The 14,849-nt window shown below is 38.0% G+C and overlaps 2 protein-coding genes across 2 annotated transcripts; both read right to left on the bottom strand.

Annotated features, from left to right (window-relative positions):
• Positions 1–4: 4 nt before the first annotated feature.
• On the bottom strand, positions 5–8,641 carry casq2 (calsequestrin 2). Its single transcript, XM_079667350.1, has 11 exons — positions 8,091–8,641; positions 6,485–6,569; positions 6,230–6,330; positions 6,010–6,121; positions 5,495–5,568; positions 5,290–5,420; positions 5,143–5,188; positions 4,996–5,050; positions 1,168–1,268; positions 1,004–1,078; positions 5–917 (listed from the first exon to the last, which is right to left on the bottom strand). The coding sequence occupies exons 1-11, from the start codon at positions 8,325–8,327 to the stop codon at positions 585–587; spliced, it is 1,350 nt and encodes a 449-aa protein (XP_079523476.1). The 5' UTR covers positions 8,328–8,641; the 3' UTR covers positions 5–584.
• A 2,081-nt stretch (positions 8,642–10,722) lies between these two features.
• On the bottom strand, positions 10,723–13,223 carry LOC307030275 (potassium voltage-gated channel subfamily E member 2-like). Its single transcript, XM_079666606.1, has 2 exons — positions 11,960–13,223; positions 10,723–11,372 (listed from the first exon to the last, which is right to left on the bottom strand). Exons 1-2 carry the CDS (start codon positions 11,987–11,989, stop codon positions 11,040–11,042), a joined length of 363 nt encoding a protein of 120 aa, XP_079522732.1. The 5' UTR covers positions 11,990–13,223; the 3' UTR covers positions 10,723–11,039.
• Between the last annotated feature and the right edge of the window lie 1,626 nt (positions 13,224–14,849).

The following is a 14,849-nucleotide window of genomic DNA, read 5'->3' as shown; positions in this document are numbered from 1 at the left end:
CATAAATTGTTAAACGCTTTGTCCCTGTTTCTTTTATACAATACGACATTCAAAATCACATCAGCTGTGTCAAAGTCACATTTGTAAAAAAATAAATATTTGTATCAATCTTTTCAAAGGATTTTATTTTTTGTATCAATGATTGATAAGTGTTATTTTATCCTGTTAACCTTTGTTATGGATGTTCAGCTTTTTAAAAAAACCCTTCAGATTATTAGTTTGACTGTGAAAACGTTTCAGTGAGTATTTTTTCTCTTGAAGTGTTATGGTTTAAAATAAATATTTTAATAGATGACAGGGATAGTTGACATTTTCAGTGTATTTATAACCTTTGAATAAATATATTTTATTTGCAATCTCAGGAACCATTCCAGGCTTATTTACAATGTCAATTGTAATATATTTTTTTAACATTAAATATATTTATTTGTATTTGCAGGCGTATTATCACTACAAATGTGATATTGTTTATTTGTTAAAAGTAATTATTATGTACACTAATTTGTAATAAATCCATGGTAAACCTAACCAGAGGGGAAAAAACTGAGCAGAAAACTCAACATTCACAAGGATTAGACTATGAATTACTCATCATCATCATCGTCATCATCATCATCGTCATCATCATCATCGTCATCATCATCGTCATCATCATCGTCATCATCATCATCATCATCATCATCATCATCATCATCGTCGTCGTCATCATCATCATCGTCATCATCATCATCATCATCATCCTCTTCATTATTATTGTCATCGTTATCTTCATCATCGTCGTCTTCATCATCGTCGTCATCGTCATCATCGTCCTCAGTGTTGATTTTGCCAGAGAGCACATCCTCGATCCAGTCCTCCAGCTCCGGGGCGGTGGGCAGATCCTCCTCGTCGTCCATCTCCATCCACACGCTGTCAGCCTGCTCACAGACAGAAAGGTTAAATAATGTCGGGAGAAACTCAACAAAACATTTGTGTCACGTCACACATGTTGCCAGGGACTCACATCAGTAACGTTGATAACTCCCATCTGTGGTCTGAACAGATTCACCTTGAAGGTCTTCTCCCAGTAGGGGATCAGCTGAAAAGGGGTTAGCGAAATAAATGACATCAGACCTGCAGCATGTAAACCAATTCCCATCCACAAGTTTACTTTTCTTGATTACTCACCAGGGGGAAATCATCAGGGTCAATCCAGATGATGCTGAGGTCAGGAAGGTGCGTGTTGTCTCTTGCGACCTCCTTCAGGATCTCCAAAAACTCAAAACCATCTGCAAGCATATTCACACAACATCAATTAATAAAAAAACGTTGGTCTAAGAGAAAACACATTTTCACCCATTTAAAGAAACAGTTTGACCTTTTGGGGATACAACCTACTCTTTTCTTAGTAAATTGAGAAGATTAACACCACTCACATGTCAACAGTTTACGTAAAAGGCTACAACTAGTGGGCAGTTGGTTAGCATGAAGACATCAAACAAGGGGGAACAGCTAGCATGGCACCTTATGAAGATCACAAAATCCACCTAACAGCATCTCTAAAGCTAACTAAATAACACATACATTACATCATGCTTGAAAGGTAAACAACAAGATTAGGTCTAAACCCAACACGTTTACTTTGATTTAATAGTGACTTCCTGAAATCTTTCCCCCTGCTTTCAGCCTAATGCTAAGCTATGCTAACTCTCTGCTGGAGTGACCATATATATATATCCAACCCAGTCTCATGGCATTTCGTGTTCACCAACACGATTTTTAATCTATTGATTCGTGTTCACCAACACGATTTTCCCCTTTTTTTCGTGTTGCACAGCACGATTTTAAAAGCAATGTATTTCTACTGGTAATGTGTTTCGTGCCTGCAGCACGTCTTTTTCTCCGGTCGGGTCGTGGAAGACAGGAAGCTGTGTGGTTCATAAAAACATGTTCTTACTCAATATCAAGCCACAATTATTGCTTGTATTTTAAATCGTATAATTTCGGACTTTTGTTTCCATCTGTGAGGAAAATAAATGGGGCTCAGAGCCTCAAAACACTGAAATCTGTATTTTTTAAATCTTTTTTTCTTTCTAATTTGTTATTCTTTTCAAAATAACACACTGTTATATTTACTCACCAATAACACGCAATTATCCTTGCTTTTATTTATTGGTTTAATTCCATAATTTCGGGCTTAGTTGGCGTCCTTCAGGAACTGAATTTCAAAATAAAAATAACCGGAAACAGACGTAGGCATTTCGAGCGCTTACCCAAGACCCTCAGCTATGGTTTAAGCTCGCTGATTGGATGTTTTAGCCGCAATGCATGCTGGGATTTGGCGTTTATATGATATGAAATCCGGAAAATATTTTAAAATAATACTTAATTCCGAGTGTTTTTGCTTTTCTCTTTGAAAGTCATCACATAACGGCATTGTAATACACGGTCCGGCTAAATTACATATTACAGATCTGCCGTAGTTCTTTATTTATAGAGCGCTGATGAGAAGACCTTTGGAAAAACTGGAAGAAATGCCGCCGAAACTGAATACTTAACGTGGATCATAAATATATCAACAATTAAACAACATCTTCAATTTCTCTTCACACAATACGTCTCCTTTGCAGTATCAACCTTAATTCGGCTGACTTTTATATTTGATCTAATTCGTAGATAGGTTATATTTACACCATAACGGTGCACAGCTGATATAAAAGGACTTTGATTTTCTTTGAATATAAGAATGTAAATACTGAGTCTGAAATAGTATAGCAATATGCTATACAATTATGTGAAAACATGTATAAAACTACACATCTTCAGATGTTGTACATACATAAGTGTCCTACACAAATAATACAAAGTTATTATAGCTGTGTGTACCTTGTGTGCACCGCCTAGTGGTTAAAGCACGTTATTGAATTATTGTTTTTATGTGTTATATTTGATTAAAAAAATATTAAGAGTACATACTTTCATAGGGGGAAAGTAGAAGGTCTGTGATAGAAATATAAAATATAAAAAATCAAGAAGATATTGTAAGTGATCTCTACAATAAAACAGTTTAGTGCCAGATGTACAAAGATATTAATAGGAGGATGTGCAAAACAGAAAAACGAATTAACCTTTATTTAAACATTAAATAATACTTTAGATTAAGGTCCTCTTTTAAATAAGAAAAACACTTTGGGGGTATCTACAGATAAATATTAAGCCTGACAAAGTACTTAACGTCTAATATATTGCTTTCCTGCAATGTTAACTATGTTGAAGCACTTATTTTAACTGATATTATACATATGAATTATACTCTTATGTATGTAGATAGTATAAGAAATGTGCAGAATATGACAGTTTAATGGTGGAGGTACAAACCCATGTTGATAGATGTCTTGTAATGTGCTGTTGAGGAACCTGTGACCCAACATTTTCATTCATTGCATACACCGTAGTTTTGTATATGATATGTCAATAACCTTTGAAAATCTTGAAATCTTGAAAGGGATGTGCAAAATAGCCATTATACAGTCTTTAATTAACTATTAGTAGAGAATAACGAGTAATGAATATACTTTATTACTCGTTTCCATTCATGTCAATTGCAGATAAATGTTTAGTCTTCTCAAGCACCAACTATCAAATATCTCTCCTGATTGTTGGCACTTGGCAATCAGGTTAACCTCTGAATTGTGGAGTAGAATTACAAAGTAACAATGAGCTGTCATGTGGGTATATATTAATGCTGCGCATTATGGACACAAGCGATTTTCACCCATTTATTAATTATATGTTTTACATTTGATAACACCAATGTGTTTAATACTGGCAACTTCTAATTGTGGGAAAAACGAAAACGTTCAGTAGAGACGTCCCATGGAACATTTTGCGAAACACAATAGCCAGCATGTGTAGTTCTGGGGGGGGGCGTTCGATTCCAGTTTTGGATTGTCTGGCGTGATTTTGTTCCATTTCAAACAGCTGTTTGACGCTCGGCGTAACCTTGGCGCACTGCCACTCCAACATCCAATCCCAGCGCTTGAAGATTAATCACGGGGACTGTAGTCCTAAACGATAGCTGGGGATTATGGGTAGTGTAGTGTCTTCGGCCATCCTAAACTCCTAGAGGCCTATGTCTGTTTCCGGTTATTGTTATTTTGAAATTCAGTTCCTGACGGACACCAAAAAAGCCAGAGATTATGGAATTAAACCAATAAATAAAAGCAAGGATAATTGTGTGTTATTGGTGAGTAAATAACAGTGTGTTATTTTGAAAAGAATAACAAATTAGAAGGAAAAAAAGATTTAAAAATACAGATTTCAGTATTCTGAGGCTCTGAGCCACATTTATTTTCCTCACAGACGGAAACAAAAGTCCGAAATTATACGATTTAAAATAAAAGCAATAATTGTGGCTTGATATTGAGTAAGAACATGTTTTTATGAACCACACAGCTTCCGGTCTTCCACGACCCGACCGGAGAAAAAGACGTGCTGCAGGCACGAAACACATTACCAGTAGAAATACATTGCTTTTAAAATCGTGCTGTGCAACACGAAAAAAAGGAGAAAATCGTGTTGGTGAACACGAATCAATAGATTAAAAATCGTGTTGGTGAACACGAAATGCCATGAGACTGGGTTGATATATCTATGGGAGCGGCTGTCAGTGGTGGCATACACACATTTTTTCACTTTTTGTATTACTTTCTTGCTATAGTTAATTATCTGTTCTCTTTCTTTATTTATGAGTTTTATTGGATTTCTTATGAGAATTTTAGCATTTGTATTTTCCATGACGAGTTAACCTCAAACTGCCCATATTTTTTTGTTGTACTGTTTTATTATTGGCATGTCAGTCGTAAAGTGGTATGACAGGTGCTTCACAATTACAGATTGAATACCAGGGCACTAGAGTCTCCAAACTTCTTGTTGACTAGCTCCGTTGTGGAGATTGAATGTATTTTACTGTCTCATGTTTATCCCCTTTAATATAGTGGTAAAAGATGCCCTTACCAGGGTCCTCCTCCTCTGCAAAAGCCACAATGTGGATGCCTTCAATGTCATCTTCCTGAGAAAAGCAAGATTTATAAATGTCACGTTACTAGTGTCAGTGTAAACTATATGAAACTAAATTAAAGTTGTTTGTCAATCATCCCTTACCCAGGTCTCAAACATATCTTCTGGACGCAGCTTTCTCAGAGTTGGTCTGATAGCACAGAGAATGTGAGTGTTCAAGTGTTATTATAAACAATATTGGTTGGATACACATTTGTCTGATTATTTAGTTCAATATTGCTCTTTGTTTACCGTCTGTGTTCAGTTATAAATTTCACCAGCTCCGCCTCAGAGTGAGGCTTGCCGGGGATGGTGACTGGCTCCTCCATGAAGGGCTCGTAGAAATCCACCTCATTCATCTTCAGAGTCAGCTCTTTGGCAACCTGAAGCAACATATAATGATTCAAGACAAATGATGCTTGAATGTTTACATTTTTGTTTGTGATTTATTACTTACAGATTTCGTAAATGTGGCAAAGAACTTGATGTAGGGCTGAAACTGCTCTGCAGCTTCTTTAAATGCTTCATAGTCTGAGGATGAAAAAGTGCAGTGTGAAGGAAAGTATTATTTTTGTTGCAAGCAAATCTGTTTTTTTTGCAGTCTTGTTTTTCTGGTCATGCATCTGTTTGTGCTTCCTCTGGCTGTTACAGGACATTTGCACATTAGGGATCGGAAATAGATGAACTTTGACCTCCAACTAATACTCCCACAGTTGGTCAGATGGGATGTAGCTGCAGCTCAGCACCACAACTAAACTACTCAGCCTGTGAAATGGGACCAAGCAAGGGCAGCTGTGTGTGCAGCAGATGTAAAAATGGATCTGTAAATCCATGGAGATGAGGGGTTCAATTATGTTATAATGAAGGTCATGGGCCAAAGAAAGCCTGTCACAGACCCGGCTAACGAGAGCGTTGTTTTGGTAAGCGGAAAAGCAAACATTATTTATATATATTCATGCCTCACACACTCACGCTCAGATTCCTCGCTTTTGAAGTAGCCAATGAGGCGGATGTCTTCCTCCATCCTATCAAAAGCTCTCAGCTCCAGAGCATTTTCTAAAACCTCCACTGGATCGTCCAACAGCTAGAGACATACATACAGAGAGAGTATGGGGTATGCCTGTAACATTGGCTAAACTGGTGTTGATTTGTGCTAGCAGCTGAGAATCTGCTTTTATACCAGTCTACTTACGTCCAACAAGAACTCCACCAGAATGTTAGCTGAGAGAAAGCCGTCAAACTCAATCATCCGATCGGCCTTGAAAACATACACACTGCCCTCCTCCTCCAGGCCTGTCATTGAGGTAAATCATGTTGTTAGATGGATTTATATTGTTTACTCAAGTTATTTGACTCTTGATTAAATCTGTGATTACGGCCAATCGTTTATCAGGAATTGCAAGCATCGATCTAAAATAGCTTGTGCTGTATCTATCCATATACTCACCCAGTTTCTTTGCTACCTTTGCATCTTTGTGGGAGTCTACCATTCCAAACCCAATGTCTTTCTCCTCCATAACCTGAGCTGCAAGCTTCAGCCACAAGAAAAAATATCAAGAAAAACATCATTGTAAAAACAGGACTGAACACATAACATTGAAGAAATCAAAGCAGTTCATAAATCCTTTCAACTCTGAGTTCTGAGAAGAAGCATAGTAGTTTAGTTAACCCATAATATTCATTTTGGCAGCTGTTGTGAATAAATGACATGATGGGAGCCCAACTGCTGTGTATGGGCTTAAGAATATGATAATAATACCAAAGTGGGCAATAAAGGTGCTCAGGCTACCCAGGGGCCATGGAGACACAGTTACATCATCGACCAGGCTGCCATGAGCTAAATATAGCCAGAGCTACAGTACATATAATTGTTCTGGCAATTGTTCAGAAGTATAGTGAAACTGAGACTGTCTTGATAGAAATGATCCATACACCAAGGTAACAAATATATTCAAAGTGCAATCAATGTACTATATTCAATAAACAGTGAAAAGCTCAATATATATATACAGCCATATGGCGCTATGCAGCAATGTTTTTTACAATTGGGTCACTGTTTTGTTTGCATTGTGCACAAGGCACGCATGTGAGCATGCAGGCCATACAATTCATATCCTGCCATCAGTTTCAACAGCTGACAGTTGGTGTTGATTGCTAATAAACATATTAATTCACAAATGGCAGTGAGGCAGTATTTAGTAAGAAAACATGGCTTTAAACAATGTTATATTTTACGTGTTTACAAGACAACTTTAGGGGACGTTTTTATGTGAATTACTCTTAGCTTTGTTCATCTCGCCTGACTGATAGTAACAGGGCCCACCTGTGCTGCTTCAAAAAGGTGAAGCTAATATCAGTACTGCATGACTCAGCTCAGATTACCTTCAGAGATCAGAGAGCACTCACCCTTAGCCATGTGTAACATGAGACAGAGCACAATGTTTCCTACAGTATGGGGTTCAAATAAAGCAATGTATTCCAATTATCAGACAAGAACTCTTTAACTGAGCCTCATTAAAAAAAATACTTCAAGTATACCAATGCTTTCACCATCAAAACACTGCATTAGACGAGAATGTATTTGTGCCCTTCAGAAATCATTGCTCTAAAACATAATTCACATGAGCTCTTGACCTAATGCTGCCATCAGGAGATGCACAGGGAAGGTTACAGTGATATATTTCTGGGGGATAAAAGCACACATTGAATTAAGGTGATATACAGGTAACCTTAAGTGTCAGTACTACATCCCACTGGACTAAATGTGCTCAGAGAGATACACATTGACCTTGACAAAGCACACATACGAACATAAGGACAGAGTTTAATTCCTCACCAGTTGGCCCTTTTATTATTTGGCACTTTTGTTGATTTATATTACACATTAAACATTTTACAAGGTTCTGGTTGAATGGACAACTACTGTCCTTTCAGTCAAACCCCTGCCACCAAAATCAACGGTGTCCTTTCCATTTCAAATATATGTCTGTCCTACATCTCCTCTAGTAACAGCTTTCTTAACATGTTTATCTTACACACTTTAAATACTTTACCTCCAGCACCAACTCTTTCATCTGGAGTTGTTTTTGAAGCTCCTTGCTGTCTGACATGGGCCCATGGTAGAACATGCATACCATGCTGTGATTTTTCAAGGCTTTCTTGTAGTTCCTGTCATTAATGTCTAGGACACGGTCTTTCCCGTCATACTGGGGGAACTCCAGGCCCTTTGCAGCCGGGGCCAAAGGCAGGAAGCTCAGGCAAGGAAGCAGGAACAAGCACAGGGAAAGCATGTTCCGGAGAAACCTCACACCAAAGTCAGATTTCGGTTTCGAAGTATAAAACTACGCAAATCACACCTAGCCCTGTGAAAGGGTAGGGAAATGTGGACGTTTTTGAGGTAAAAGTTGGTCCTTCAGAGGCAGTTCTCAAGCATCCCAAGCTGTGCAGAGAAATCCAAATCCTACGAGCATCTTTAAGACCTGTAGCAACTGTTTCTAGCCCCTTGATCACTCCTTGACACCTCTCTCTGCAGACACAAAGACGAAAGAGGAATACGGTCGGGCCTGTGAGGTGCTGGGGGGTGGATACCATACATAGCAGCACTCCTCTCCCACTAGTAGTGTAGGACAGGCCCATTTTTAGGAGACCAGTTGTTTGGATGCTAAAAATAAAGCTGCAAGTGAGAAAGAGAGAGAGCACGTGGGATTTAATGAGTCGCCCCTGTGATGTCTCTTTGAGCAACTCAACGGGGTGGAAAGAGAGAGTCGAGACTCAGAAATTTGGGAGGTCGAGTTATTTTGAGCTTTTAAGTCTTGGGGACCAAAAACACAGACTATGTTTTGTTTTTTTCGAAGAGTAAAAAATGGTGGTGTATTTAGAGTGATCACATATGAGACAATCCACCAACAGGTGTTCAAAGGGCAACTCCCAATATCAATGTGTTTGTCCCACAGATGTGTTTCATTGAGTTTGGCATGCACAGCGAGCTTTCAGACCGTGAATTGAATATGTTATTATTTGTAATTATTTGTTATATGTAACTATTTATTTTGGTTTGGTTTGAAGTGTCAGAATTGATGGTGCTTTTCTCTATTTCTCACAATGTTTCTCGATGCCTCCTGGGACCTGCCGTGGTGCCCTTGAGCAAGGCACCGGACAACCCCCTTCTCCCCCCAACTCCCATTGCTCCCCTGGCGCTGTTCACTGCTCCTAGTAGGCTGAAGTCGAATAGTCCATTTAGCTTAGGAACCTTCCTAACGGAGTGAAATGACCCGGAAGTCCCTCAGTGGCAGCCATGATAAGTGCCGTTCGAATTCTCTAGAGATGATAGGAAAGGAGGTTTCAAACTTCCTTTATAACCTCCTTTAGTTTAGGAACCACTGGACCTCCCTTTACGAAAGGAGAGGAGAAAATGCTGCCCCACAATGCCTTGTGGCCGCAGCATTTGCCGTCACACAGCAGTCGGCCGTTCACGGAAACTGATTATGACCGAGAAATTACATCACGAAAGTTTTGGTGCTTATTAAGCATTTTAAAACGGTAACTCGCCAAAGTGCTTTGTTTTGAAAGTTCATCAGTATTATAATCAAAAAGAGAAATATGAACGTTAGTTTTTACTGAAATTATCAAATAAAGTCAACATTTCACAGTCTTTACTGAGCTGTGTGGGTTTTTTTTAAAAGATGTTTGAATGGTGATATACACAGTGATAGATGTTAAGGACTATAACGTTTATAATAAATACATTTGTATTGATTTTAAGATATTTTCATAGTTCATACAATCATACGTATTGGGATCATTTGTATTAATGTAGACTGGATGACGAGCATAAGTTTCACTTTCCTTTTTTATTTTAATTCCAACTTTGGTCATGAAGAATATGTTTCTCTGTTGTCCACGTTCATAAAGCATAAAACAACAGCAACAGAGCACGGTGCAGAGTCTCTAGAATAGATAGCCTAGATGAGTTTACAGTAGTCCGTCGTTCTACATCCATGTTGTAGTCCGCTGTACAGATAACTGTAGTTTCCATAGTTTCCTCACAGCAACAGACGCACATTCATCACGTCCGCTGGCGCATCATAAACACGTCGGATAGTGAAAGTGCAGTCGGATTCTCTAAACGTACCGCAGTCTCTTCTCCTAAACGCTTTTGAATTCTCCTATCCACTATCCCTTAACCCCATGACGTTTCACTTAGAAGTCAAGGAATAGACGATAGGGTTAGGTGTTAGGAGCTGATTTTTGGATTATCCGACCGCAACCAGGGTTTCATCCCTCCCGATTCTATCCGATTCTATCTATGTTCTTAATTTTGACATTCACAAAACTAGACGTAGATTTGAAGATCTTCCCTCCTGTACAGTTGATTTAATATGAACATTCGCCATTATTAAACAATTGAAAAATCTGCAAGAGTTGCAGCAGGTTTCATTATAAGAAGCTGCAGCCATGATAGACCTCCCTCTTTATTCTTCTTCACATCCACTACTTTGAGGAGCCTCTTCTGCCCCCTGTGGGTGAAACAGAGTATGACCTACTGAATTACGAGGGTTGTGTACTTTAACATAACTCCTTACAGTTTAAGATCATTATGCAGTGATTCGAAAAATGATCTCAGCTTTTGGGTAAATAATATGAATACAAATGAGTAGAAACATAAACACACAGATAGGTTTAGAATCAGGGTGAGGCTGATCTTAAATACATTTATTTTGAATAGCCCTTTTTTACAGCAGACATTGTACTATAGCATTTAAGTGTCACAGTAAATCAGGACAAAATGACACCAGCATGAAGGACAAGAAGACCCTATAACTGAAGCAGCTAAATAGAAAGAAAAAAAAATCATATTTAATTTAAATATGTTCTGGACACAATACTTTTCATTAATTTCTAATTATTGTAATACTAATTATTTCAAATAAATTACTTCTCTGTCCTGCTGCTGCTGCCCCTGATAGTGATGATCTGCTGTGAGTAATGTGTATTTAATTGCATTATCCAGCACCAAAGTTAGTGTAGACGTCATCCTGTTGTAACTGGGCAGTCCAGTCCTGTTTGATGTATTGGTGGTAGGGGTCATTAGAGTGCTCTCTCCTCTTGGATTTGACTGTGCTCACCAGCATGGCCACGACAACGAAGGCGAACATGCCAATCATCACCGCCAGATACGAGATAACGTTCTTGAAGTTCTCATCAGCCATAGTCTTGTCCAAAGCGCTGCTTGCAGCTGTCATGTTACGCCGCCAGTTGTCCAGGTACTGACCCAGAGCACTAGTCAGAGAGCCCTCCAGGTGGAGGGTCAGGTTGGACAACTCAGATGCACCCATCTAGTTGGAGAGAAAAGACAATGTTTCCAGTAGTTTAAGACAATCCACTTGTCTACTAGGTAAATTGAGTGTATTGTATCCTAATTCTGAACATAGACTTGTGGAAACTCATTTTAGGCATAAGAGAAGAAAAAGTAGTGCCAAAGTGACGCACTGACTAAACTAATAATATGCATATTTGACCGGAATAAATCTTAAAGCCTTTGAAAATTAGGTTATACATTTTCTGTGTTTTTATAAAACATAGAACAGTCATGATAATATAAAAAATGTTTTTGTGAAAAAAGTAAAAAGCCATCCTTCGGTGTTATATATTCAGTATGCAGCTAATCGGCCTCATCAGCAAAAATATTGGTTTGATGGCCAATACAAAACAAAGACTATTGTCAGGAAATCTGTATTGTATTATGTAAATCTATTCTAAAAATATTTAATATACTGCATATTACTGTACGTTTTACATTCACATCACATTTAACCTTACTAAGGCCCAACTCTAGAGCAAAACATATAGATCAAGAGCAGCTTAAAATAATATCATTTAATGAACAGAAATATATACATTTTTAAAGCTTTACTGCACCAACCTCTTTCAAGTTTTCCGACGGCCGCATCATGGAATTGGGGACAACTTTGAAAACAGAACAAAGTAAAGAGCCAGAGGCAAAGTCATCTGCTCACAGGAACACCTCTGCTGGTACGTTGTTTACTTTCTTAATCTGAACAATGGGTTTTGAGTTTTTGTGTGTGGTGGGGGTTGAAGAAAAACCAAAGTGGAGCATGACCTTGAAAATGTCAGGCATGCAAAATCCTATTTTTTCAGCTGCTAAAGAAACGTTAAGAGCTGGGAGTCAATATAACCTGACACACAAGTAATAATATATGCATGAATATCCAAATACCATCAACAAATACAGGTCTGGCAATTGAATATTTAAAGACTAGTGTTTCTCAATTGTATTTCTTGATCTTCCCCATAGAGGGAGTACACTGCAAGGGGAAGCAGCCAGTCTAAATTATTCAGCTTTCCCGAGATGGCAGCAGATGCTACACATGCATGTGTGGCGCGCATATTCACATGCACGTACATGTTTTTCTGTGAAAGATGTGCTTGATGATTAATATACAATTATTTTATTTATCTCTCTGTTCAGTAAAAAAGCAAATGCGTATTCTGGTAATCACGCACTTCATTGGAGGTCGAATGAGGTTTCAGAGTCGAAAGGCATCACCCTGATGTCATTAAAGATATTTTGTGTTGCTCAAGGACACTTCAGGGTAGTATCAGCTTGCTGAGAAGAATGCTTGAAAATAAATCCTGCGTTAGATTGGCAGTGTTTCCCAACCCTTTAGAACAACACTGCTAGAGCAGATTACTCCCACCACCTCTGATCATTCCCAGATTATTTATGTTTTGCTCTGGAGTTCCAACGGGAGGATGCTTAGCTGACTTTCTGCTCTGTAAAGTGAAACAAGAGGAGAAACAGTGTATACAAAGAGGAAACACACAATTAAAGGCACAGCGAGACCATAGTAAAGGTCCAATAGGCCTATTCCATGCACATTTCTTAACAGTTTTTTGCAAAAAAGATTGTATGCTCTGCTAAGTATATCCAAATCTCCATGATATCATGACCCTGGTTTGTTTTTCCCTATTCTCTCTCAATCTCTGGTCAGTTTTCAGCATCTGCACATCTTATGAGCAATAGATAGGCTGATCTTTGAGAAGCTTTTCTCTCACTGATTGTGCTGTTATGTTAAATGTTTGTTGTTTGTGTTTCATGTATTTGTGTCTGGATATTTGTCTGTTGATGTTGGACATGGAGCTGCTTTGATGCAAGTCAAATTTCAGACCTGATCTGACAAATAAAGTAATATCGTATCGTATCGTATATTTCACAACTTCATGTTTTTTTTAATCACCAGTGACTCTGTTGGCTCAGTATGTTGAAAGAACACATTGTGTGTGTTGAAATTAACTGACAACAGGGGGCCATATCATCTGATGTTTTTCACAATAAAGGGTGGAGATATGGTATCCACCTAAACAGCTTTATTATCTTTCCCACATTATGTACGAAGTCCAATCTCTGAAAACCTTCCACTGACTTTATTTTGTTTATTTTCACACAGTTCAGAACAGTTAACACAGGTATTAGAATTAAAAAAGTTATTTGTCTTGGAGTTACCCTGGTCGTTGGGGAGGTTCCTTCCTTGTTCAGCAAAACAAGTGGCTGAGGGCTGAGGACTCATGCTGTAAATACAGCAAGAAGACAATTGGGTCAACATGCTCGCATGTTAAAGGGGGACATTTTTAAATATTCTATTTGGTTTGGAAAAGCCATTATGTTCGATTGTGTGTTGTTGTGAAAGGTTGGTTTATTCAGTTAACACATTATTTGAGTTATTTTCTGTGAACTTATTTTATAGGCCTAGTTATTAAAAATGCATGGTTTATAATGTGCGTGTATTTTGGGTAAATAAAAAACCCAGTTTCTTTAAACAACTCCTGTGTCCTGTTGCCTTACTGCTTTGTCCCTAACATATGCATTCATTGCAACCCCCTTTCATGTTGAGGGTACATTTATTACAGCTTCAAAACATTATTCTGCACCATTTTATGAGAAATGTTACTAAGCACCTTTAAAGGACACTATGGTCCAAGTAAATGGTTCTATCCCACGGATTGTTGATTTAATAATGTTAAACTAGTTAATTATCTCTAACCAATAAGTTACAATGTATAAACATTTTGTATAAAAGAGTACTATACTGTACATACATTAAAGGCATTTCTTGACCTTCATATATTAATGCTGCCAATCTTTGTTTTGGTTGTACTGCTTCAGCTGGTTTTCTAACTCACTTGACATCATCATAATACAGTATTAGCAGGTAATTGAATTTGTTTGTTCTTGATTCTTTTTGTCTAAAAAACTTCACATTTTACATAAATATAATGGAATAGGTTGTTCAATAACAGTATGTGATCAAGGAAAATGAAGGATTCAAAATATCCTGCGAGATGTTTCTGCGTGTAAACAGGCTAGACAGCAAGCTATGAATGAAATACCCAAAGGTCATCAGATATCATCACAAGCATGGCTGGATTAAACATCAGAGATCAGAGACGGACAAACAAACCTAAGGCAAGACTGAAATTAAAAAAGGAGGGAGCAATGCCACTTAAGCCAGTGAACCATAAATCCCCTGATAGGCTCAAATATTACATAAACTCATGTTTGACCACACATTGTGCCTACTAATTTCTGCGCACATAAAGTGGGCAGGAACAAACTCACATTGTGAATGACTATTTTGGGGTTATGCCATTTAAAAAGCACACACATTAACTGGTGTTCTATGAGTCACAGGAGTCAGCATAAATATTATACAAACAGATGAATATATAACATGATTGGTTAAAAGATAGAATTAAAATTGTCTTTCAGTTTGATCGCAATATTGTGTTTCTGT

Source organism: Notothenia rossii (assembly GCF_949606895.1).
Source record: "Notothenia rossii genome assembly, chromosome: 2".
In the NCBI taxonomy this organism is placed as follows: Eukaryota; Metazoa; Chordata; class Actinopteri; order Perciformes; family Nototheniidae; genus Notothenia; species Notothenia rossii.
This window is presented reverse-complemented; position numbering and strand designations above follow the sequence as displayed.